The sequence below is a fragment of the Castanea sativa genome, chromosome 9 (genome assembly GCF_040712315.1).
Source record: "Castanea sativa cultivar Marrone di Chiusa Pesio chromosome 9, ASM4071231v1".
Taxonomy (NCBI): Eukaryota; Viridiplantae; Streptophyta; class Magnoliopsida; order Fagales; family Fagaceae; genus Castanea; species Castanea sativa.
In genome coordinates, this window is record NC_134021.1 from 19,605,905 (window position 1) to 19,633,619 (window position 27,715).

The 27,715-nt window shown below is 37.8% G+C and overlaps 1 protein-coding gene across 1 annotated transcript; it reads right to left on the minus strand.

The window, feature by feature from the left end:
• Nucleotides 1–6,624: 6,624 nt before the first annotated feature.
• LOC142608877 (zinc finger BED domain-containing protein RICESLEEPER 2-like) lies at nucleotides 6,625–16,257 on the minus strand. The gene is made up of 6 exons (XM_075780536.1): nucleotides 16,173–16,257; nucleotides 9,174–9,367; nucleotides 8,930–9,027; nucleotides 7,563–8,131; nucleotides 6,845–7,258; nucleotides 6,625–6,725 (listed from the first exon to the last, which is right to left on the minus strand). Exons 1-6 carry the CDS (start codon nucleotides 16,255–16,257, stop codon nucleotides 6,625–6,627), a joined length of 1,461 nt encoding a protein of 486 aa, XP_075636651.1.
• Between the last annotated feature and the right edge of the window lie 11,458 nt (nucleotides 16,258–27,715).

Here is a 27,715-nt window from a genome sequence, read left to right on the forward strand (position 1 = left end):
AAGAAGATAAGATGTTTGTAAAGTACAAACACAAAGTTCTTGATGATGACTCTGTGAATAATCTTAAAGCTATACATAGAATCGTTCTAGAAGAAAAATGTCAGAATTTGTTGTAAGACAACTATGAAATACATTTAGAAATGAGATGGTTGTATTAGATACATCACAAGGAATTATTCTAGATATATAGCTAATACACCAATACAATATCGTAGTGGGAGGATTATCAATTATCAAATAAATTCATACTTTTTGAATAAACTTTTGAAGTCATTCCACAAGGATATGAATTTGATCCTCGGTCCTACGTTGAGGCAATAGATGATACAAATATGGATTACTGGATCAAGGTTATGTAAATAGAATTAGATTCTATTTAAAGCCTAGAACTTGTAGAGGAGCCTAATGGCATTAAGCCTATCGTTCTCAAATAGGTCTACAAGAAAAATTGAGATTGATAAATTTGAAGGTGCAAACCTTCAAAGTCAAGACTAATGGTGAAAATATTTATTCAGAACGAAATGGTTCGACTATGAATCACCAATAGTCAAGTTTGACTTTATCTAGATTCTCTTATCTATTATATTTCATTTGGATGAAATATGACAATGGATATCAAGAAAGCTTCTTTTAGTAGCAATCTTAAGGAAGACATCTATATGATGTAACTAGACTTGTACATAGCAAAGAAACGGTAGTATTTAGATTGCAAGTTCCTTAAATTCCATTTAAAGATTAAAGCAAGCATTTAAATCATAAAATATTATCTTTGATCAAGAAATCAAATTGTTTGATTTTGATCAAATATTAAAAGGCCTTATGTGTGTATAGCTATATAGAATAATAAATTTCTTAATGTATGTTGATGACATTCTAATCATTTAGAATGATGTTGATTTATTGTTATCAATGTGTTTTTGGTTGTCTAGTCCTGTTTGATATAAAGTACTTGGGAAAGACTGGTCACATCCTAAGAATTAAACTTTGTTATAATTCAGAAATTAGGATGTTAGGTCTATCTCAAACTGCTTAAATAGATTAGATTCTAGCCAAGTATAGCATATAATACTTCAAGAAAGGATTCTTTCCTTTTAAGTTTGAAGTTCCTTTATATAGGATTGTGGTCCTAAGACATATAAAAGGAAGAGCATATTAAGACGGTCCCTTATATCAAATAGATAGGAAGTCTTTATACTATGCTACATGCTAGGCTAAATATCTATTTTACGGTGGGCATAGTAAGCAAATATCAATTGAATCAAAGATCATTTAATTTAGTGGGAGTAAATCATATACCCAAATATCTTATGGGAATAAGGTGTTATATGCTTGTCCATAGAAGTGAAGTTTTGATCATTACTGGATGTGCAAATACTGATTTGTAGTTTGATTGTGATTCATGAAGTTGGACTTCAAGATATGTGTTCATCCTTGGTAGTGAAGATACACATTATGAAGTTGAACTTCAAGATATGTGTTCACTCTAGGTGGTGAAGATACACATTAAGTGTAAATGATATCTTCTCATTAGAGAGATATGAGAAGATAATTTATGCAATAAATTTGGCTGTAACTTGTTTCCAAGCCTTGCCTTAGAGTGATTATGAATTACTCTAAAGGGAATTAAGTGTCAGATATATGATAAATTGTCTTTGAGGGCAAGTGGGAGATTGTTGGGGTTTATGCCCTAAAACCCAATTTATTGGCATGTATTTAATAATTAAATTGTTTAATTATATGAGACTATCTATAAATGAACTAAGACATTATCATAGTCCATGAGATGCATTGTATGTGATTTATGTGAAAAGTCACAGAAGATATAAATCACAAGTTTTTTGTAAACTCAAAGTTTAGTTCGTAGTCGGTGATGAAATTGGGCGTTTCATCTGCAAAGACTAAGACTATAACATATCAACTAAAATGATTTGTCTTGATCATGGAAGTGGAGACTTCTAGTTGGTATGTTGATATGTTTTAAGAGTTAAAACATATTGAACTGAACCGCTCTGAGATTTATTATTCTCCTAACGACTGTCAAATGAATAATAAATCTCACGACTTCTATTTACATCAACTCTAAATACTGAGAGAATAATGGACCTGATCATAAGATATATGTTGCTTTGATATATCTGGAGTGAGATCTATTAGTTACGGTCAAAACCTCAGTATGTTGGGCATCCGCATTTAGTGTTGATGGAACATATATTCTCAAGATGGAATTCATAGTCTCTTAATGGAGATACAAAATATTCCCTTGAGATAAGTTTAATGGATATAGTTATTCAGAGTGTTGGGTCCAACCACTTTAGTAAGGAGTTACTAAAGTATATATTTATGAAATTGGATTTCATAAATATATGACGAATAACATAAATGATTAAACTGGGTACTCAAGGATTAAGATGTAGTAATCTTCAAAGTGGCAGTCTATATTCATGACTTTGGATTACTACGAATATTTTAATGAAGGGGTTGCATGCATAATAAAGTCTTGGGATATAATTTATTAATAAGGCCTAGAGTGCAATTATTTTTATATAGTGATATTAAATATAATTAATGGTAACTTTGGACTTGTCAAGAGTTGACGGAAAAGCCCAAGGCCCATTGGAGCTAGTGTCTTATTGGTCCCTTTTGGTCCCACTCCAAGCCACACACTAAAGCCCAATTGGAAAAGCCCAATAGGCCAGTTCAATTAGATAATCAGTTACTTATAAAGGGAGAAACGTACAGAATTTTTATTAGTGAAATAAGAAACGGTGTGTGAGAGAGTGTGAGACACACTTTCATTCTCCCTTTAAAAACTGATTGAGAGACCACACATCTTGGGCATAAAGTGGAATTGGAGTGAAGATTAAAAGTGTTCCCAAGTGCTTCTAATATTTGTTTTGAATTTCTCAACACCAAGGTACGCTATCTTGTTCTTAAATTCTGAAATTTACATAGTGCATATTATCAATCATGAATGAAATAGATCCTTGTTTGTTGCTTCCGCTATGTGTTTTGTATGAGATACAAAACCAGAATTTTTCCTTCAGACATCACTTGGCGAGACCTTGAGACAACCAAGCAAGATTCCAATGAATCTTTTTATGCATTCATTAAAAGGTGGAGGACAAAAGTAGCCCAAATGACTATTAGGCCCAATGAGGAAGAACAATTGAACATGATTGTGAAGAATCTTGTCCCAACCTACAACATGTATCTATTTGCTCGATACTTTTCCAACTTCAAGACCCTAATTGCTGCTGGAACCCAAATTGAAGATGACATCAATAACAGTGTGATTATCCAAGATCTCATGGACCAACAAATCATTGCTGCACCAGCATCTACCAATCAATCCAACTCTACTTCATGAGTTGCCAAGCCATAATGGGTTTTTCAAGAACTTGTTTTTGTTACAAAGCTTGTCTATTCATTACTTGTTTCCCTTTTTCTTATACCTTAATTTCATTTCTTGTTTGATGCATTTTGTTATTCATGCTTTGTTTGATGCAAAAATAATAATAATAAAATAAAATAAAAAATCAAAAGCTCAAAAAATACTAAAAATTAAAGAATACTTTCGACTAGGGGCATTGGGATCTTTAGTGACATTTCCGACTCCCTTTAAAGCCCAATTGAAAATGGTTTCCTTGAGACCTACAATTTCTATCAAAATAAACTTGTTCATAATAATCCTTCAAAAATTACAAAAATAATTTTCTTCATAAAGAAAAAATAATAAAATAAAATCAAGGAAAACTTTCAAAAAAAAAATCTTCTAACTAGGGGCATTGGGCCCTTTAGTGGATTTTCAAAAATCATGTAAGGCTTAACCTTCTCATCAAAGCCTAATTCACTTGGAAAGAGTGTGAGATGTCAAAATTTTCAAACGTTATTTTCTTCAAGTACTACGTGAGAATTCATTTCGCAAAACTTTTGCAAATCATAATGCTTAATGGGCCAACCAATCAATGTGCACCAGGAGAGAATTAATTTCATCTTATTCATGTAAGGATCTTTGCTGAATCACTTAGAACATAAGAAGAGAAGGTCCTAAAAGGCAATCAAAGAAAATCCAATTATTAGAAAATCTCAACAAAAGGAGATTCCATTGATCAAAAATTCTCAAACAATGTACACTCAATCCAAATCTCAGAACATTTTTTGTATCACAATATTGGAGCATTCATAATTTTTATTCCAAGAGGAATCTACTAAAAGAGCTCAACTTACTGTGCCTATAAACAAGCCTTACTAGGGATAGGAGGCCATCTTTAGTTTAGCCACATTATTCCTTGACACCCATTACAAATAGTATCCATTGCTAGCCCATTTGAGTTATTAAACAGTTAACCTTTTTTTTATGAACCCATAACAACCTAAACCTAGGGTGGGAAAATTCGAGTATGCATACTCAAATTTTATGTTATGGAGAAAGATACAAGGGTTCGATAAAGTGATCTAAGAAAAATAATGATAGTGCATTGAGGCAAAGATGATAATACTCCATCAAGGTGAGAAGACAAGAATTCATCAAGTTGAAAGCTAAGAGATTCCATCATGCTGATAAAGATGAGAGCTCATCAAGTCAGAAAGCATGAAGCAACAAAAAAAAAAATCCCGCTAGATTGAAAACCTAAAAGAACAGTCTAAGCAAAAATTAGGGATACAAAAAACAATGGTAGATTGAAAACCTGAAAGGGCGGTCTACGCAAAAGGAAAGACAAAAAAAAAGAGTGTGAGAGAGCCTGCTAGATTGAAAACTGGAAAGGGGAGTCTAGTAAAAAATTAAGGAGTAAAAAATTATTTTGAACTACGAATGACCTGATCCTTGTTTTAAAAGAGGTATGTAGGCAGCTTTTTCAAGCACGGTCATATCAAAAAAATTCATTCATTCATTTGCTATCAAAGAAAGAGGAATAAAAAAAAAAGAACAAAAGAAGTCCAATTGGTCGAAAATCGAAGAGGCGGCCTAGTCACAAGTGCCAAAAGAAGAGAAAAAGAAAAGGTGACCTTGTCATAGGGGCCAAAATGGGCTTTTGCCCTTTTCGCGAAAAAAAATTAGCATGTTGCCCCATTTCCCAAACTAATTAGGGAAATGCCCCTCTTTTGAAACTCGATTTTCTCAAAATCGAGTTAAGCCCTATAGCGACATTTTAAGGAGCCTATAGTGACGTTTTTACGGACCTATAGCAGCGTTTTGTAACTCGAGCTCCATGAAGTTGAGTTATAGATAATTAAAAAAAAAATTTAAATTAAAAAAAGAGAAAAAGTTGCATGTAACTCGATTTCATGGAGGCCGAGTTACAAAACGCCGTTATAGATCCTTAAAACGTCACTATAGGCTCCTTAAAACGTCGCTATAGGGCTCTAGAATTTATTTTTTTAAACTTGATTTTGAGAAAATCGAGTTTCAAAAGAGGGGCATTTCCCTAATTAGTTTAGGAAATGGGGCATTTGGCCATTTTTTTTGTGTGAAATGGGCATTTGCCCATTTTCGACTGTCATAGGTTTCAAAAGAAGAGAAAAAAGAAGTTGAAAACTGAAAAGGAGACCTAGTCACAAGTTGCAAAAGAAGATGAAAGATTTTTCAAGATGAAAGTCTAGAGGTTTGAAAAACAAGTATGAAAGAACATTCATGCAATAGATCAATGAAGAGAAAGTTAGAAGAATTCAATCACAGCAAAGACTTCAGCACAAATTCAAATCAAAGAAGAAAATTTGAAAGATCAAAAAAGTATTACCTAAGAAGAATACAAGGTGAACAAGCATGATATAACATTGATACAAATGATCCATGATGACCAGTGAGCAGATGACAAGAATAATGAGAATTTCAGCACAATGTCAAGAAATGGAGAAAGAAGAAAATCCTTCTAATGCCTAACTTTTTGAGTATTGCACACAAGGAATGGCAACGGGCCGCGTTCGGGCCGAGTTTTTTCATACCCGTACCCGTCTCGCAGGCCTGGACTAGTGGCCTGGACCCGGCCCATTTAATAAACGGGTTTTTTATGCAAGGCCTAGACCTGCCCCGCCAGGCCCAATTTAGCCCTAACAAATTTGGGCCCAATCCGTGGCCAAAAAAAAAAAAAAGAATTGAAGCCCAAATTCATTTTTGCCTAGATTCAAGCCCTATGACATGCAGATTCATGCCTAGATAACGTGGCCCAAATGCCAAATCAGTCCAAATCATAGGCTATTAATCATAAATCAATAAATCACCTGTTAATTATAAATCTATAAATCAATAAAATAACTAATATCATAAATCAATATAAATCATCTGTTAATTATAAATCTATAAATCAATAAACCATAACTAATATCATAAATCAATATAAATCACATGTTAATTATAAATTTATAAATTAATAAATCATAGCTAATATCATAAATCAATATAAATTACTTGTTAATTATAAATCAATAAATCATAGCTAAAATCACCTACTAAACATAAAAATAAAATAAATCTAACAAGTGCAAGAAATAAGTATCACAAGTCCAAGAAACTAAAAAGCTACAAAATAAATCCCACAAGTGACAAGTTTAGAATAATTACAAACCAACTAATTAATTTTACAAGTCTAAGATATTTAAAAGGCTACTAAATTAATACAAAAAAGTCTAATCCTCCACAGTTGTGACCCAACTCCCATCCTCTTCATTAAGTTCCCCATCATCAAGAATTGATTGAAGTGTATAATCTCCAGGCATAGTTGAAGACCCTACAACAACAATGAATTAAAAAATGGAATAAACTTCATCAAATTATAACTAGCAAATATAAAAATACAATTTTGATTTTATAAATACAAATTAGTCAATTGCTAATCGTTGATTTCACTCTGTAACCAATTCTGAGCACACATCATTGCCTTTCTAGTCTTGGGATGAAGCCTACTATGGTGTGAATTTAACAGTCTCCCACTAGTGCTAAATGCAGATTCTGAAGCAACAGTTGTGATAAGAATGACTAAAATATCTCTTGCAATCCTTTGTAAAATATGATACTTGAGACCATTACTTTTCCACCATGCCAAAATATCAAAGTCTTCACTCCTTTTCAACACTCCCTCATCAATGAAATGATCAAATTTCATTCTAGCACTCCTATGTTTCTTTGAACTACTTGAACTATTGTTCACAAACAAATCAAAAGATGATATTGCCCCACTCAACCTAAATTTAATTTGTGCCACATGATTTAAAATACTTGCAGGCATATGAGAACTTCCTTCATTATCTACAGGAGACTCATCTATAACTCCATACTCATCGAGTAAATCATAACAAAGATTCTTAATTTTTTTTAATCTCCAAATCAGAATTATCACCATAAATGTTAGGATAATAAAACTCCAATAACTTCATCTTATATCTTGAATCCAAGATAGCAATAACAGCCATAACAACATTAACATTAGCCCAATAAGAATTAATTTTATCAAGCATGTTTTCTACCATCGTACTTATCATCTCATTTGAAGACAAACTTCATTCATTTAATGCAATTTTCAACTCACACACCAAAGTAAAATACATATTAGTTGTGGGGTACTTACGACCAGAGAAAAACTCAGTCACACTATGAAACAACTCCAACCTCCCACAAATATCTTTGGCTACCTCCCAATCATAGTCATGTGGCAAACAAGTATAAAATGCTTCAAGTTTAGCCAAACAAGAGAAAACATCTTTATAAATCAATGCAGTAGAAATCATTAAATAAGTTGAATTCGAACATGTCTCACAATCTAAGACCAACTCTTTGGTGCATTGAACACGCAATTGACATGCATTTTCATCAAATTTCTGCCTCCTTTTTGGTGATCTAGTCCAATAAATCACACTATCACAAATCCTTTCAATACCATCACCAATAAGAGACAACCAATCTTGAACAATCAAATTCAAAATATGTGCAACACACCTCATATACAACATTGACCCACTCAACATAAGAGAACTATTATCCAGCTTATTTAAGAGAAGTCTTATCATAGCATCATTAGTACTACAATTATCAACAGTTATTGTGGACAACTTCCTATCAGTGTTCCACTCTAAAAAACAATCAACAAGGACTTCAGCAAGGACATCTTTCGTGTGTGGAGAAGGAACATAAACAAACCTAGAAAAATGATAGGAATAATAATAACATAACTCAATAAACATTCAATTTAACATAAAGTCTAAACATTCAATTTAACATAACTCAATAAACATTCTAAACATAAAGCTTTTAACATTCAAGTTAACCAAATATCATAAACTCAATTCATATGGTTTAATAGATTTAACATTCATAGATAAAAAAATTACCTTAAAACCCGGCTTTGCAACGTCCAAGTTTGATCGATAAAGTGAGCGGTAATGACCATGAACCCTCTATTTTTGTTACTCAAAGTTCACATATCAGTTGTAATTGTCATCCTACTTCCATTATTGTCCGTCATCTTCAAAACTTTCTCTCTCTCATTATCATAAATTTCAAGAATGTCACTCTTCAGAGTGTTTCTTGAGATAAGCTTAAACAAAGGTTGAAGAGAGTTCACAAATTCTCTAAACCCAATGTGGTCAACCATTGAAAGTGGGTATTCATGTAGGATGACCATACGAGCAAGATTATTCCTCACTTTGACTTGACCAAATTGGTAAGCATTTAAACCCATTATTCCATCCACCTTATTTTGTTTTCTAATTAACACTTGTTGTCGCATATCCCTTATATCTTTAAACTTTAACCGCGGACATCTTGCTAAATGATTACGCAAATGGGATGTACCTTGGTTAGAGTCACCCAAGTAAAGCTTGTTACAATGATGACATTGTGCTTTAAATTTCCCATCAACTTTCTTCCTTGTAAAATGCTCTCAAACATCTAAGGTAATCTTTCTTTTTCTACTTGTATCCTCATCCTCATTTGTACCCTCTTGCTCTCCCTCTTCCCCTGTCCCTTGACTTTCTTCTTGTTCCTCTACCTCTAAGTCCTCTCCCACTAAGTCCACCATTGGAGATTTCAGACTCCTAATTGGTTCAAAAGTTTGGGAGTTAGAAATTCTATCAATCAAAACAAATATTCACAAATTCATTATTACACATACTCATTGATTCATAAATTCTATCAACCCAATCATAATTAAACATGATTAACTACAAATTCAAACACTTACTTGTTGTGGACATAAAGGTGATGGTGACCTAGAGGGTGAGCTGCCAAAAGGCAACACTGGCGAGGGTGATCGTGAAAATGGTGAAAGAGACCGCGTAGCTGGCAAGGGAGTCGGACAACGTTCGATTCTTAAGGGAGAGCCACTTGGCGAGGGAGAACCAGATTTGTTTCTGTCTCCCATCTCCGTTTTAGGCACTACATTCACAACAAACACAAAAAACAATGAACAAATTCTTCCATTAAACAATTACACTTTCTTTGAAAAGCAATTTCCCATAGAATTTATTTTTCCATTAAACTACACTCAATTATTCACTCATCAAAAATGAAATGTCCCACTCACTGTTTTATAGCTAACATAACAAGGCTTTAACAGTTTAACATATATTGACAAACCAAACTATACACCCAAAATTTAGCATCACACAGTTTCTCTTTTTTGTAAATAAGGGAGCTAAAAAAACATTGCGCACTAAATTGAATTCAATCACCCTATAGAATTATGTAGAATTTCTCACAACTCTCATAGTTGTAATCATTTCATGCATAAAAAGACTTTGCTAGGCAGCAAAACTCATTAATAAATTTCACATTGTAAAGAAAACAGGAACAAACACGTCATCCCCTTCTACCAAGAAATTGAGAGGTTAGACTACAATATATTACAGTTACACCACAAAATCTCAGAATTTCAAGTCTTTAAACTACAATAACTAGAAGTAGGACAAAATGGTTGAAGTCTATAGTTTTCTTAAGTAGAGAAAACAAAAGAAAAACAAACAAAAAAAAAATTATGAAATACTTCAGAAAAAAAAATTAAAGCGAAGTAGAGAACAGACCGGCGGTGACAGCTGGGGACGGCGGTGAGACCTTGGACCGGTGGTGAATGCTCGGGCCAGTGATGAGATTGAGAGTGAGTGAGAGATTGGACTAGCAGTGCTTGAGAGTGAGTGAGACGGAGGCCGTGTGAGTGTCTGAGGTGTGAGACTGAGAGTGAGTGAGGCTGGTGTAGCTATGCTATAACTGAGTGTGCTTCTATGAGGGTGAGTGTGAGTGTGCTTCTGTAGGGGTGAGGCGTGAGCTGAAATGAGGGTAAGGGTTTGTTTATAGATATATATATATATATATATATATTTGTAATTTCAGAGTAACCGGGTCTAGTCTGGGTTAGGGTTTGGGTCGGGTTTTATCAAAAACCCGGACCCGCTTTGAGTTTTTTTTTTTTTTAACCCATACCCGACCTTATTCCTTATCAGGTTGGGTACCCGCGGGTCGGGCAACAATTGTTATCCCTATTGCACACTTAAGGGGAATATCTACAAGAGATTTTGAGCCTTTTTATATCATTTCTTTCATAACCTAAACCTAGCCTACATTACAACCCATGCATAAAGACCTCTTTGAAGTTCTGCTAGTCATAGGCACACCCATAACTCTGGCAATATTTTCTCTTGGACTAAAAAGAAAAAATGCTTGAGGTTATCAAGCCCCACTGGCAAGTAATCTCTATGACACAATTTCTTAAATTCTCAAATGACATGAAAGAATTCTCCAACTAAGGGCACTCCCTTTTATTTCTTTCCAACAAATGTGATTCCCAAATTCGGGGCACTCTTTGTTTCTTTCCCAAAAAAAAGTCTCTCCCAAACTTGTAGCACTCTTAAAAAAAATGACTCTCAAACATCTCTACATTTCATTTCTTTGGTTGTCTTTGAAGACCTAATCCAATAATGTTTAAAAAAAAGAAGCAAATTTGATTACATGTATTTAATGGCTTTGACCCTTTTTAGTCAAAAAGATTGACTTGACTCTTAAATAGTATGATATGCTAAAATAGTTGTTGAAAGGATTATCTCGTGATAATTTGGAAAAGAAAAAAGAAGTTTCTCAAAAAACACCACTTTGCACCAAATGGTTTTTCAAAACAAAAAAAAAATCAATTTCTTTTAAAAACTAAATTTTTTCATGGACAAGTCCATTTTGAAAGACCGTGCAAGGTTTGGCTAGATGTCATGATCATCTTTTGGGTGGACTAAATGTCTTCCCTACAGACTTGAACTATGTCTGACTTAGTCCTCTTGAAGAGAGGTTCATAGGCAACCTTTTAATGGCTCAGTCCCAATTACCCAAACAAATTTGGGTAAACAATAGGCACCAAATCAAAAGAAGTTGTTAGCAAATAGCTTTAAACTAGGGGCATTGGCCCATTTGCCTTTTTATTTGCACATGTTCTTTGCATTAAGCATGCTTAAATTATGAGCATTGGCCCATTAGTTTTCATATGCAAGTTTTTCATCTATTTTTCTATGCAAGCATGTTTATACTAGGGGCATTGGTTCAAATTAATTGGTCTCTAACAAGCCTGAGAAATGAAAAGTTTCATCTTTGCAGGAATTAAGCAAAGATCTCTCATTCATTTCGGCATTCAACATCAACTTCAAGTCCAGATCACCAAATCAACTAAGAAGTCTCACATCTCACATGGATCAACTGAGAAGTCTCCTACGTCACACAACGCTTACCAACTCTTGGATTCACTAAGATTGACTAATATTTTCCAGCATCTCAGACTCTAGGGCTTAACAAAAGTTTTGTCTTGAGAGTCACAAAAAGTTTTCAAAAAATCCAACAAGATTTTCAGAAATTTCATAACTTTTTTCAAGGAAACCTGAATTTTTTTTTTTTTCAAAATTCATACAAATTTTCAAAAAAAAACCCATCAAGATTTTCATAATTTAATTAACAAATTTTCAAAAAAAAAAAAAAAAGACAAGGTTTTTCAACAAAGCCTCAAAAGCCTGACTAGGTTTTTTTTTTTAACAAAATTTAAAAAAACCCAAACAAGTTTTTCAAAAAACTTTCAAGAAAAAAAATATCAACAATGTCTTCACAAAATTCCAAAATATTCAACATGATTTTTGAAATAAAATGTTTTTAGAAAATCATAAAATTGAATATGATTTTCACACAAATTTAAAATATATTCTACAAGACTTCTACATTTTCGCAAAACTCAGGAAGTCCAACAAATTTCAACAAAACTCAACAAGGTTTTCACAATTCATGCAAAAAAATTTCAAAACTAAATTGACAAGGTTTTTCAAAAAATTCTCAAAAAACTAAACAAGGTTTTCTAATAAAATTTTCAAAACCCGACAAGGTTTGTAAACAAAATTTTCAAAAAACCCAGCAAGGATTTTCAACAATTTTTCAAAACAAGGTTTTCATGACTTTCTCAAAAAATCAAACAAGATTTTTAGAAAATTTCGACACCTTTTTCAAAAATTGGGGAAAATCCTACAAGATTTTTAATCATCTCTCAGAAAAAGAATGCTCGACAATGTTTTTTAAAATGATTACACAGTTTTTACAAAAACCCAACAAGGTATTTATCCAATTTCCAAAAGACATGACAAGACCCTTCCAAGAATTCCCAACATGTTTTCACAAATACAAAATTTTGACAAGATTATCAAAACTTTCATAAAATACCACAAAGTTTATATATATATATATAATAAAAATAAAATACCACAAGATTTTCAACAAGTTTTAAGTTCAAAAATTTTCAAAAAAAAAGACAAGTTTTTAGAAAATTTGCCAAGATTTTCACAAGAAAACCCAACAAAGTTTTCAAACATATATATAAAACAAAATATTTTCCTCCAAAAAAAAAAAAACAACAAGGTTTTTAAAATAATATACAAGTTCAAAATTTTTGAAAAAAAAATAACAAGATTCTTTAAGAAAATAGCCAACACATTCTAGATCAGAAATTTTCAGAAACCAACAAGTTTCCAAAACTTTGCCATGAAAATCACTTACTTTCACAAATTTTCATCACACGTTGGCTAAATTTCAAGTTGTAAAATTTGGTGTCTTTCTTTTACATTGACATTCGTTTTTCAAGCTCTGTTAATGAGGGGCATTCTGTAGACACCTCATTTTACAACTTGCATTTAACTAATATTAAGGGCAAAACAGTAATGTTGCACTAAGGGCATGATCATAATTGCAACAGTTAAGATCTTTAGATTTGTGATACAAAACAAATCTTGATACTCTAACGATCAAAATGGTATGTCATGGGCCTTGATCGGACCACCTGCTCAAAAGTTATCATACAAACAATTTTTAAAAATCGTGGCTCATCTACACAATGGGCCCGATCATGTTCTATTTTAACACTTAATTTTGATTGATTCTAACAAGAATTAATTTAAAATTAATTAAATGTGAATTTTGATTGGATTTCATTTTATTTTATTATTCTTTAAGAAATAAAAAAAAAAGTTTTCCTTTTTGGCATTTTATCTGCTCTTTTGAAAAATAATTTGGACAGAGAAAAAGATATGATCCATGAAAATTTTAAAAAATAACTAAAAATGCTAAAAAAACGTTATTATTTTCAGCAGCAACTTGAATCGCATTTTTGACCTAGAAAACATTGAAATATGGTTTTCTCTATTTCTGGAAGGGTTGTAGAAAATTGAATTTCCTTTAAAAAAATACCAATCTTAAATTAATTGGAATTTTGAGTAGAAATTCATAGCCAAAATATGAAATAAGTGCAGAAGATAAGACAAATTCAGCATCATCTTCAACTTTCTTTCAAAATTTCAAATGGGGATCAACACCAAATCTGTTCATGCTTATCTAATAGGCTTATCCCCTCCCTTAGCTTCAAAAGAAAGCTTTTGAAAAACAAGTTGGATAGAGAAAATAGATACATTCTACGAAAAATTTCAAAAAAAAAAAAATTTCAAAAAACGTTACTATTTTCAGAGGTAACTTAATTCTCAGTTTTGGCCTGGAAAACATTGAAATTTGGTTTTCTCTATTTCTGGAAAAGTCGTAGAAAATTAAATTTCCTTTCAAAAGACATCAATTCCTTTTGAGCTGAAAGTTATAGCCAAAACACCAAATAAGTGCAGAAGATAACACAAGTTCAGCATCATCTTCAACTTCCTTTCAAAATTCAAATGGGAATCAACACCAAATCCTTTCTAGCTTATCTAAATAGTTTTATCTCCTCCCTTAGCTTCAGAAGAAAGCTAATAACTTAGTTTTAAATCTAAGCCATCCCTTCCCCTATAGATAGAGAATACCTCTTCCATTTTCGAGACCCCATTCCCTCGGGAGAGCTAGTGAGAAAGCAGAAAAGAAAAGCTGTGGGCAACCGTTGTTCTTACTTTGGTCGTAGTTTAATACTTCCTTGCTTTCTCCCTAGCCCTTTAAGTGATCATTTCCCCCTTTATTTTATGCTCTATGCTCGTAAGTAGTTAATTATGTTCTTTAAGTTTTGCACTAGTTTATTATTCCATGCTTGTTAAATTTATGCACTTTGTTCATGCTATCTTCTTTATCTTTCATGTGTTAAATTTCTACACTAGTTTATTGTTCCTTATATTTCTTGCTTTCTCTCTAGTTTTTTTTGTATAGAAAATATTAAGATTCATCTATCTCAAATTACTGAATTGATTTCCTTGTTCTCATAAATGTATGTAGATTTTTTTATTAAGCTTTCTTTTCATTACTTGGTTCTTTTCCTTTTAATCTTGTTTATATGATATAATATATTAATAAACTATATGATATACACGATAAACTATGTATTGCATTGGCCTGAGTTTATGATCTAATTTCTTTTTATATTCAGCCTTTAGTTTGATATTCATGCTTAAATGTTAAGTTTGCTTACACTGTTGGTTTGTTATCCTTTGCTTGAGTTTTATTTTCCTCCAACATGCTTAAACTTTTGTCTGCTATTACATGCTTGATTTTCATTTTCTTCTAACATGTTTATAGTTTTGTTTTCAGTCATATGCTTGATTTCCTCTTTTTCCTTCACATGCTTGGATGAACACTTCTAAGTTATTATTTACAGATCATAACATGCTTAGATAAACATGTTTAGGTAGTTGTTTCTCTCTTTTTTGAATGCTTAGACGAACAAGTCTAATTAAGATTATGGTTTTTGCTTAAATACTTGGATGAACATGTCTGAGTGATTCCTTTGTTCTTCTCATGATTTCTTGGATGATTGGTATGCCTAAAAATAAATTTTCTTTTTTTGCAATTATGTTGATGACAAATAACATGACAATTTTGTTTTCCTTCACATGCTTCAATTAACATGTCTAGGCTAGGAATTCTTTGTTTATATTAATTTATAGGATGAACATGCCATTAGTTTCATGTTTTCTTTACATTTACATTGTTATCTAACAAATTTCACTTTTTGTTTCTCTTTACATTAAATTCTCCAACACATACGGATTGGTGGTGCTCTCATGCTCCTTAGCATAGATGTAGTAAGGCGTCTTGCAGTCTTCTTGCAAGAGTTAGTGTGTCCTCCATCCTGTGAGGGCTGGAGATAGTCCTCTCCTTTGTGAGGGGTGTTTCTTGTCCAGGGGGAAGGCTTGGTGGGGGGGAATCATGGCAGAGGAACTCGAAGCGCTATGGCAAAAACTATCATTTACGGAAGAAGAAGATGAAGGTATAGAGCTGGATACCAATAGCACAAGAGCTCCAAGGGAACTCGGGAAGACCTGTGTGGTGATGAAGATTATGTCCAATAAATGTATTAATATTGATGCATTGAGGAAAAACCTGAGATACTATGGAAGCCAAACAAGGAAGTCCAAATTTCTGAGGTTGAAGAGGATCTGTTTGTGGTAGAATTCGGGGATGGAAAGGATAAGAGGAAGGTGCTTGACATGTGCCCATGGAGTTATGAAAAGCAACTGATCTTAATGTAGGAGTTCGAGGGAAAGCTGACCTCGAAAGAAATTGAGATGAAGTGGTCTCCTTTTTGGGTGCAGATTTTCAATCTCCCTCTAAATTGTAGGACGAAGGAAATTGGCTGGGCAATCGGGTCAAAACTGGGAGAGGTCTTGGATGTGGATGTCTTGGATGCTGGAGTTTAATGGGGTAGGTGCTTAAGGGTAAGGGTGCGCCTAGATGTGACTAAAAAACTGGTCTGGGGCAAATAGATTACCGTAGAAGGAGGAGAGTCCAAATGGGTTAACCTTAGGTATGAAAGGCTCCCCAACTTTTGTTACCAGTGTGGCCTCCTTAGTCATGCGTTAAAAGACTGCCCAGAAAACATCAACTGCAACCATTAGATGGAGTACGTGGAACTACAGTATGGGGCATGGTTAAGAGGAGACATCATAAGAAGAAATATGCAAGAACAAACGAAGTATGGTATGGGGAGAGGCGAGGAAGCTGAAACAAGGCAGTGGAATACCAGTAGTGAATCGGCAGGGAGATCGGAATCGAGCAGGAGGCAGAAGGCGTCGGGGGGAGTGGAAGGGGCTCACACCCCAAGACAAACGAGCATTGAGATCCGCGCTCTAACACAAGAAATAGAAAAGAATGGGGTTTCGAAAAAGGAGGCAGAGGCGTTGCACACAAATGGGAAGGTCAATGGGTTGAATGAAAAACAAGAGGACAAGATGTCGAAGATAGAAGAAAACGTCTCGGACCAAGCCAAAGTGCAGACAGACGAAGCAGAGGGTATGCAATGTGATGTAAGCACGGACCTAGAGGAGGAGTTTCGGTTCAAAATGGTTTCGGCACCAAACCTAGTGACACTGAGTGAAAATTTAGACCCAAATGGGCTGGTGGACGATCTGGGCCCTTTGGCGCTGACTTACGAGGGAAACCTACGGGTCTTAAGCATGATGAGGAAGCACAAATGGTTGGCGGAGTGGCGGTTGCTGCGGAGCAGCGCCGCTGAGCCTTATGATGATCTTGGCCTGGAACTGCCAAGGTATGGGGTCGTCCTTGGCGGTTTGAACTCTCGCCGACGAGGTGAGAACCAGGGACCCGTTGTTGATCTTCCTTATTGAGACCAAAGCAGGGGAAAGCAGGTTGAAGGGGATTAGGAATAACTTGGAGTACACGCAGGGAATTACGGTTCCTAGTGACGAAAAAAGTGGAGGACTGGCGATGATGTGGAAGGAAGGCTTGGACATCAGGCTTAGAAGCTGCTCAAACTCCTACATAGATGTGGAAGTTCACGACAGTTCAGCACCAACTTCTTGGAGAGCCACGGGTTTTTACGGACATCCTGATGCAGGTAAACGGTTCATTTCTTGGCAATTGCTAGATTTCCTTAAACATCAATAATCAATGTTGTGGGTTGTGTTTGGCAATTTCAATGAAATCACACACTCTAATGAAAAAATGGGGTGGATGGATAGAGATGTGAAACAAATGGAGGATTTTAGAAATTGTTTAAATAGGTGTGGATTGTTTGATATAGGTTTCATTGGTCAGAAATTTACATGGTGTAATGGTCATGGGGTGGGCAGAGAACTAAGGTCAGGTTGGACAGAATGGTGGTGAATAAGGAGTGGCTGAGAATTTTCCCTGAAGCTAGAGTGCGGCATGTGGCTATGCCTATATCAGATCATTGTCTATTGGCTCTTTTGCTCAAGCACAAACGGCCCCAAAGGCAAGGGAAGAAAGATTTTTGTTTGAAGCTATGTGGATTAGAAAGGAGAGATGTAGGGAGATTGTGGAAGGGGCGTGGGAGTCGAGTAGGCTAGAGGCAAGGGAAGGAATCTTGAACAGAATTAAGCGCTGCCAAGATCACTTACAGAGTTGGAATTGGATAGAGTTTGGGAATGTCTACAAGCTGCTGAAACAAAAACAGGAGAGGCTCCAGCAATTGAAATTGTGGGACAGCCTTAATGGTAAAATGGAGGAAATTAAGATGGTGAAGAAGGAGATTAACAAAATTCAGGTTAGGGAGGAGATAATGTGGAATCAGAGGTCCAAAGCTCTCTGGCTAAAATGGGGCAATAGAAACACAAAGTTTTTTCATGCAACGGCTAGCCAAAGACGAAGGAAGAATCGGATTGTGGGGCTCCAAGACTCTAGGGGTGTGTGGCAAGAAGATATGGAGGGCATGGAAAGCATCATCTTGGACTATTTTGAGGCCATATACAAGTCAAACTAGCCAACCAATTTTGAGGCTAGCCTGAATGCAATCACAACCCAGGTCACCCCGGAAATGAACGAGGAGCTGATTGGGGAGTTCAAGGCTGAGGAAGTATGGTGTGCTCTTAAACAAATGCATCCAACAAAAGCACCCGGACCGGATGGTATGTCACCTATTTTCTTTAAACACTTTTGGGATATTGTGGGGCCTGAGGTAGTAAACTGTGTACTAACTACACTCAATTCAGGTAGGATGTTGAATGAAATCAATGAAACATATATATGCCTAATCCCAATGGTGAAATCCCCCAAAAAAATTAATTATAGGCCGATAAGTCTTTGCAACGTCCTATAAAAATTAATCTAAAAAATTCTTGCAAACAGACTGAAATGTGTTCTTGCAGCAGTGATTGATGATTCCCAAAGTGCCTTTGTCCCTGGGAGGCTCATTTCTAACAATGTTATGGTAGCCTTTGAAACCATGCATTGTATTGACCAAAAGAAGAAGGGAAAGGAGGCATTTATGGCTATAAAGCTCGATATGAGTAAGGCCTACGATAGGGTCGAATGGGTGTACTTGGAGGCAATGATGAGAAAGTTGGGGTTTCATGAAAAATGGATTTCCTTAATTATGATGTGCGTTAGTACAGTGTCCTACTCAGTGCTGATCAATGGGGTGCCAAAAGGAAAGACAAACCCAACAAGGGGGCTTCGCCAAGGTGACCCAATCTCCTCCTACTTGTTTCTATTGTGTGTTGAAGGCCTATCAGCTATGCTGAAAAAGGAGGAAAGGGAATGGAACATAAAAGGGGTAGCAGCCAGCAAGGGAGCCCCAAGCATTTCCCACTTGTTGTTTGCCGATGATAGTATCGTATTTTGCAGAGCTACAACTGATGAATGCAATAGGGTAATCAAAGTACTTGAAGACTATGAAGTGGATTTGGGGCAAAAACTTAATAAAGAAAAGGCCTCCCTCTACTTCAGCAAAAATACAAGTAGGGAGACTAAGGATTATGTTAAGGAGAAATTTGGGGCAAGAATTATTCAGCATCATGAAAAGTATTTAGGCTGCCTCCGCTTGTGGGAAAAGGGAAAAGAAAGGCTTTCAATCAGATTAAAGAACAAGTTGGGAGGAAGATAGCGGGTTGGAAGGGCAAGCTTCTCTCACACGCCGGGAGAGAGATTCTTATCAAGGCCGTTGCTCAAGCAACACCTACATACACGATGAGTTGCTTTAAAATCCCCTATGCTTTGTGTAAGGAGTTGAATGCTATGATGAGTAATTTTTGGTGGGGCTAAAAGGAGAAGGAGAGGAAATTGGCATGGGTAGCATGGGAAAAGTTGTGCACCCCTAAGGAGGAAGGAGGCATGGGGTTTAGGGACCTAATAACTTTTAATCTAGCGCTACTCGCCAAGTAAGGGTGGAGAATTCAGCATAACCCAAGCTCGTTGGTTCATCGAGTTCTCAAGGCGAAATACTTTTCGAATAGTGGGTTCAAAGAGGCAGAGCTGGGAAGAAGGCCTTCTTATGTGTGGAGAAGCATCTTAGCAGCAAGAATTGTGGTCAAGAGAGTGTCTAGGTGGTGTATTGGCAATGGAGAGAGTGTCCAAATATGAAAGGATAGGTGGATCCCTAATCCGGACTCTTTTAGAGTTATTAGCTTGGTAGGGGCCCATTCGGGGTTGGAAAGGGTATCATGTCTGCTGGATACAGAAAGGAGGGGGTGGAATGTGGCAAAGGTCAAAAACATTTTCCTCCCTCATGAGGCTGAGGCAATACTGAGCATTCCCATTAGCGCTGGGCTGCCAGCGGACTCCATTGTATGGGCAGAAACTACGGATGGGAAGTTCACTATGAAGAATGTTTATAAGGTAGCCTAAAAGGTAATGAAGGTGAATTCGAGGTGAGCTGAAGAAGGGGGTAGCTCTGATAATTTGGGGATGAAAGCTATCTGGAAGATCTTGTGGAGTCTGAACTGCCCAAATAAAATTAAGCACCTGCTGTGGAGAGCCTGTAAAAATATTCTCCCCACAAAACTACAGCTGAAGTCTCGAGGAGTTGGTGAGGACGATAGATGCGATATGTGTGGGCTGGGTGAGTCCTCGGGGCATGCACTTTGGAGCTGCCAGCATGCGGAGGCAGTATGGAGTTGCACAAAATTTAAACTTCCCCACTTTCGTGACCCCCCAGGTGATTTTATTGATATTGTTTGGGCATTGAAAGACAACCATGGTGAGGTTAATTGGAATTTGTTTTCTATTACTGCGTGGAGCATTTGGAATAATAGGAACATTGTAAGACATGGGGGTCAATGTAAAAACCATGAAGTAATTGCCAAGGAAGCCGTGGAGTACTGGAAAGAAGTGCAGTTTGAAAACCGGCTCCATGCTACCTCTCCTGCACCTGATGAACCCCCTTGGAAGCCACCCAAATAGGGGTGGTATAAAGTGAACACAGACGGAGCAATCTTTGAGGACATTAGGTGCTGCAGTATAGGTGTGGTCATTAGAAATGAGTGGGGTCAATTAATGGGAGCTATGAGCAAGAAGGTGGAGCTGCCTTTGGAAGTGCTAGAAACTGAAGCAAAAGCTGTGGAGGAAGGAGTTTTGCTAGCGTGGGACCTGGGGCTTAAAGACATAATTGTAGAAACTGACGCACAACAGGTGGTGGTATCTCTGGGGAGCCAAGGTGAGCCACCGAGTTCTATTTGTTAAATAATTGAAGGAATCATGTTGGGTTTGAGATGTTTCAACGCATGGGAAGTGTCCCACACTCGTAGGAGTGGCAATTGTGCTGCCCATATCATGGCTAGACAAGCCAAGTTTTTGAGTGATTGTAATATCTGGGTAGAGGAGACTCCGCCCATGATAGCTAAGCAAATTCAATATGATGTACCTCAATGTATTTTGATTTCAAGTTAATGAAAAGTTTGACAATGAGGATTATCAAAAAAAAAAAAAAAATTCTCCAACACATATTTGTTTACAATTCTTGCAAATTAACATCTTTACATGATATATTGTTTATATTTGTTTGACATGACATGATATTGACCACCTTAACCTAGGAGACCGGTTTTTCCGGTCGAGATGGATACTTAATCCCTTCCCATCTAGTAAATTAGCCTCCGAACCAAGATCAAGGGTTCTAGACTAGGCTCTTGTATATGCGATTTTGCATTTTTAGAATGTAATTAGGAAATAAAGCAATGTAATTTACTTTCTTGAATTATATCTAGGACCAAAAAAGCATTGTAAATTTTGTTACAATATTGATGTAAATTATCATATATATTAATAAAACTTTTTTTATGGAGAAGGTTTTCTTATTTTTCCATTTAAATTAAATAAGTGGCGACTTCATGTAAAACCTCGATCTAGGGGGGAGTACATTTTACAGTGAATTCGACACTTTGAGCATCACAATTCCACTCGTTCACATGGGTTAGGCCTAGTTTGAGAAAAAATTTGAGGGTCGGGGTCGCGGTCACTCACATTGTGATGAACTTAATTCTATGTGTGCAAGATTTTGGTGGGGGTAGATTGGTGAAGAGAGGAAAATCCATTGGAAAAGTTGGGATATGCTAACAAAATCTAAGAAGGAGGGTGGACTGGGTTTTCGTGATTTATGGAATTTCAATTTAGCTATGTTGGCAAAGCAAGGTTGGAGATTATTATAAGAGGATGGGTCTATTATCTATAGATGTCTTAAAGCAAAGTATTTCCCAAGGGGTAATTTTTTGGAGGCTTCTAACGTTCCAAATAGCTATTTTGTATGGAAAAGCTTCATGATAGTACAACCAATCATGAGGAAAGGGAGCTACTGGAGGGTGGGAAATGACTCATCTATTCGAGTTATGTAGGACAAGTGGATTTCGAATCATCCAACAAACATGGTGATTCATCCACCAGCACAAAAGGAATGGGAGTGGCGAGTGTTAGATCTAATTGATTGGAGAATTCATTGGTGGGATTGTGAATTGAATGAATCGAATTTTCACTAGACTGATGCATGAGCCATTCTTTGGATCTCTCTAAGCAAAAGACATGTTTATGATTCAGTCTTATGGTTGCATAATAAAAATAGGGTTCACTCGGTGAAGTCAGGTTATCATATAGCTAGATTGATCTCAAGGGAAGAAAATGGGATGGGAGAGAGCTCAGAACCAATGGCAGGAGGTCAGGTTTGGAGAAAATCGTGGAAGCTTCATGTGCCAAATAATATAAAGGTCTTTGGTTGGAGAGCTTGCCAAGATATCTTACCAACATGAGAGAACTTGGTCAAAAGAAGGGTCATAGAAGATGGGAATTGTAGGATATGTCAACAAGTTCCTGAATTAGTTGTTCGGGAATGTGGTGCGGCACAAGATGTCTTGGCTGGATGTTCGACTCAAATACAGAAGTGTGAAAATGGTCAAGATGATATATTGCAGCTGTCTATAACTATGTTGAACAAGCTGTCCATTGAGGAGTTTGAACTTTTTCTGGTCCAAAGTTGGCCAATTTGGAACCAAAGAAATACGACTGTCCATGAAGGTATGCTACAGGACCCGAATTAGCTAAATATAAGAGCAAGGGACTGCTTATAGGAGCATAAGGAGGCTCAAAACCATCTTGCTATTTTGGCACATGTAGAGCCTAGGTAGTTGTGGAGGCCACCCTTGGGGTTTGTTTACAAATTAAATTTTGATGCCGCTATATTTACACAGATGGTTGCATTAGGTTGTGGTGTAATGGTTCAAAACGAGATGGGTTTGGTGATGGCTGCTCTATCGGCTAAAGGATCCTAGTAATGGATAGCGAGGAGGCAGAGGCAATGGCATGTCGGAAAACAATAGAGTTTGTGGTGGATGCAGGCTTTTCAGAGATTATTTTTGAGGGAGATAATGTAAATGTTATGAAAGCAATTTCATCCCCCCCAGTCAATTTGTCTCGCCTAGGTCTGATATATGAAGATATTCGATGTTTAGCTATAGATCTTAGAAGCTTCTCTGTTGGTTGTGTTTATTGTAGTGCAAACTCTATAGCCCATTCTCTGGCTCGCTATGCTTGCCAAATAGATGATGATTAGGGGCGGCTCTACTCTATATTTAGGGGGTTCAAAACCCCCTGACTTCAAATATATATATATATATATATATATATATATATATATATATATAGATATTGATGAGGGATAAAGACGCTCAGACCGTCCCTGGACGGTCATCGCTTCGGTAGCCGTCCAGGGGTTATCATCAAGACGAGGATAACGCACAAGGCTGTCCTTGGGTGATAGCGGAGCTACATCCCTCGTCCAAAGGATGCGCACAGCCCATCCCGAGAGGACTCGTCCACGTAAAGACTCATGGACGAGGCTTTTACACTTAGAATTATTAAGCACATTTTACCACTCCATAATACACGCATAACTTCCGATGATCGTTGTGTGAGAGAATGCAACTGTCAGGTGGTTATGGGAGTTATCCAAGAACTCCGGACCTCTAGAAATTCAGGAGAGGTTACAATTTCAATAACTGCCCCCTGGACACTATATAAACAGCCATTTAGACCAATGGAAGGTACGTTGAACATTTTCCCAAGAAATTGGAACTCAAAAGTTATAGAGAGAAAACTGACTTTACCATCGGAGGGTTCTTGGCCGGTGATCCTGGTCACCTTTGATCGTTTTCCTTTGTTTTTCAGGCCATTAGAGAGCGAGTGGTCCTTTCAAATCCGGAGCATCCAGCCTACTAATTTTTCTTGCATCATCAGTTAGCGCCGTCTGTGGGAAAAGTAAGATAAAAAAAAACAAAAAAAAAAACAAACGAGCACTGTTCACTGTTCTATTCATTCGACTGTGTTTTTGTTGTCAAGGATTAGTCTTTCCCAGAAAAAAGGCTGAATGGTTCGAACAAGATCAAGGGCTACAAGCCCAGGCCACCAGGAGAGTAGGGATGCTTCTAGCAACCCCCTTCACGATCGCAGGTCAGCGCCTGTCATGCAACCGCCTTCCATTCAACATATACAATCCATGGTCGTCGCTATGGCAAAACTGACACGTCAAAACCAGGAGTTGAATAGGGAGATCAACCTCAGGAGGCAGTGCCAAGATGGGCACGCGGATAGACGGGCACAGAGTCAAGAAGGTGGAGGAGAAAACGTCGAGTCCGAAGATCAAATAAGGGGTACCGCTTCAAGGAGGGTGCCACACTTGGAAAAAAAGATGGACCAGATGAGAAATGCCATGGATGAAATGAGGGAAAACATAAGGCGAGCAAACCCAGTGGATGATATGGTTCACCAAACAGACTCTCCTTTCACGGCTTCCATCAGCAGTCACCCCCTACCTCCAAAATTCAAAATGCCTTCTTTGGACTTGTATGATGGAAATCGCGACCCTTGCGATCATATTGCAACTTTCAAGACGACCATGCACCTGCAAGGAGTCCCGGATGAGATTATGTGCAAAGCTTTTCCCACCATGCTTAAAGGACCAGTGCGAGTGTGGTTCGGTAAGATACCCCCAAACTCGGTGGGATCATTTGAAGAGTTGAGTAAGTTGTTTGTCAACAATTTCATTGGAGGATAGCGTCACAAGCGTTCCTCCTCTAGTCTACTGACCATAGAGCAAGGGGAAAATGAGAGTTTGCAATCCTTTATCACTCGGTTTAATTGGGAGGCCTTGACGGTGGACGAGATGGATGACAAGTTATTACTGGCCGCTTTCCACAATGGGGTCAATTCTGACTTGTTCATTCATAAGCTCTACGAGCAGGAACCACAGACCATGGCCGATCTCATCCATTCGGCCCAGAATTTTATGAATGCTGATGACGCTATCATAGCCAAGAAAAGAAAAAGGGCAGAACGCTCGGAAGCGGGTCACCATCGTTATTCAGATCAAGGACCTCGTCCAAAGAAAGCTCGGGCAGACAAGAGGAAAGATAAGGATGGTAAGAAGGCCAGTTCCTCCGCGAGGAATCAGCAATACACGCCCTTGACTATGCCACTAGAGCAGGTTCTTATGCAGATCAAGGATGATCCGTCCTTGAAGTGGCTGGATAAAATGAAGGGAGACCCCAACAAGCGTAATAGGAGCAAGTACTGTCGCTGTCACAGGGACCATGGGCATGATACGGACGAGTGTTTTGACTTGAAGCAGCAGATAGAAAATCTCATTAGACAAGGAAAACTGAGGAACTTCCTTGGACGAGACCAAAGAGATGAGAAAATGAAGGCCAAGGTGGAAGAATCATCACGTCCCCCACTAGGAGAAATAAGGGTAATTATAGGAGGAAACTCGATAGCGCAGTCATCCAAGTCAAGGAAGACGTACCTGAAGGTGGTGCAGAACATCCAGCTGTCTGGACGACCTCCCAGGACGAGGGAAGTAAACCAGCAGGCTGTTACGTTCACGGACGAGGAAGCAGGACGACTTCACCACCCACACGATGACGCGATAGTCATCACCCTACTCATCTCTGACTACATGACCAGGAGGGTGTTGATAGACAACGGCAGCTCTGCAGACATTCTCTACTACCCCGCATTCCAGCAAATGAGGCTAGGACGAGATCAGCTTCGACCAGTGAACTCGCCGTTGGTAGGATTCGGAGGAATGAAGGTGCAACCTGTGGGCACCATCACATTACTAGTGGTCGTTGGAACATATCCACAGCAGATAACCAAGGAGGTAAGTTTCCTCGTTGTTGATTGTGCATTGTCATATAATGCAATTATTGGAAGGCCAACTTTGAATAGCTGGAAGGCGGTAACCTCTACCTACCACTTGTCCATCAAATTACCAACCGAGCACGGAGTAGGCCAAGTACAAGGAGACCAGCTGGCCGCCAGAGAATGCTACTTAGCTATGCTGGCCATGGACGAGCATATGCAGGCAATAAGTATAGACGGGAGAAGGATCGCAGCGGAGCCCACTGAAGCATTAGAAGACGTCCATTTAGACGATAACCAGCCTGAGAAGTCTACTAGAATTGGGGCGAGCATGGAAGAGGAGGCAAAGCACGCTTTGATTCAGTTTCTGAAGAAAAGCCTCGATGTCTTTGCATGGAGTCATGAGGACATGCCTGGCATTGATCCGAGCGTCATTACCCATAGCCTGAACGTGTGTCCCTACTCAAAACCAGTGCGTCAGAAGAAAAGGATTTTCGTTCCTGAGCGAGACAACGCCATTAAGGAAGAAGTACAGAAGTTGGTCGCCGCAGAGTTCATCCGAGAGGTTTATTATCCAGATTGGTTGGCGAACGTGGTCATGGTCAAGAAAGCTAACGGCAAGTGGCGAATGTGTATGGACTTCACTGATTTAAACAAAGCTTGCCCCAAGGATAGTTACCCATTGCCACACATTGACCAATTGGTTGACTCGACGGCAGGTCATAGAGTGCTTAGCTTCATGGACGCTTTCTCAAGTTACAACCAGATTCAGATGGATGAAGCGGATCAGGAGAAGACCTCATTCATTACGAGCCAAGGGTTGTATTGTTACAAGGTAATGCCCTTTGGTTTGAAGAACGCAGGGGCAACTTACCAAAGGCTGGTTAACCATATGTTCCGTCCTCAAATCGGGCGAAATTTGGAGGTTTATGTAGACGACATGCTGGTAAAGAGCCAGGACGAAGGCAAACATCTAGACGACCTTCAAGAGACTTTCGATACATTGCGGCGGTACAACATGAAATTAAATCCAAGCAAGTGCGCTTTCGGAGTTTCGTCAGGAAAATTTTTAGGGTTCATGGTGTCGCACAGAGGAATTGAAGCAAATCCGGACAAAATCCAGGCGATACTGAACATGGAACCACCAAAAAATATCAAGGAAGTCCAGTCTCTTACCGGACGGGTCGTTGCCCTTAACAGGTTTGTCTTGAAAGCTACTGATAAGTGCTTGCCTTTCTTTAAAGTCCTAAGGAAGGCATTTGAATGGACGGACGAGTGTCAAAGGGCCTTCCAAGACTTGAAGACGTATCTCATGACAGCGCCGCTATTGAGTCCGTCTGTACCTGGGTAAGTATTGTATTTGTATTTGGCAGTGTCCTCACACGCAGTAAGTTCAGCGTTGGTCAGAGAAGAAGGGAGAATCCAGAAACCGGTTTATTATACGAGCCGTGCAATGAGAGAAGCCGAAGGACGATACCCGATGATGGAGAAGCTAGCCTTTGCACTGATCACGGCTTCCAGGAAGCTGAGGCATTACTTTCAGGCTCACATCATCAACGTCCTAACAGACCATCCCATAAAGAAGGCAATGAGCAAGTTAGAAGCTGCTGGACGGCTAGTACAGTGGGTTGTTGAGCTTAGCGAGTTTGATATCAGATACCTCCTGAGGATTGCGATAAAGGCGCAGGCATTGACAGATTTCATCGCAGAGTTCACCCCTAGCCAGGATGAGCTGGATAAGGATGAAAGTGTTGAGAAATGGGTGATCAATGTCGATGGGTCGTCCACACTATATGCAGGAGGAATTGGGGTTATATTGAAGTCCCCTAAGGGTGACAGGCTGGAGTATGCAGCCCGTCTGCAGTATCAAACTACCAACAATGAGGCTGAGTACGAGGCTCTGCTTAAGGGATTGGAATTGGCTAAGTCCTTAGG

Excerpts from the sequence above, each read along its gene's own strand:
- LOC142608877 (XM_075780536.1), bottom strand. The coding sequence starts at position 16,257 with ATGACTAAGGAGGCCACACTGGTAACAAAAGTTGGGGAGCCTTTCATA. Across the intron at positions 8,132-8,929 it reads GGAAGAGGGAGAGCAAGAGG|GTTTGTTTATGTTCCTTCTC; the intron begins GTACAAATGAGG and ends TCATTTTTCTAG. Across the intron at positions 6,726-6,844 it reads TGCTCAGAATTGGTTACAGA|GGTCTTCAACTATGCCTGGA; the intron begins GTGAAATCAACG and ends TTGTTGTTGTAG.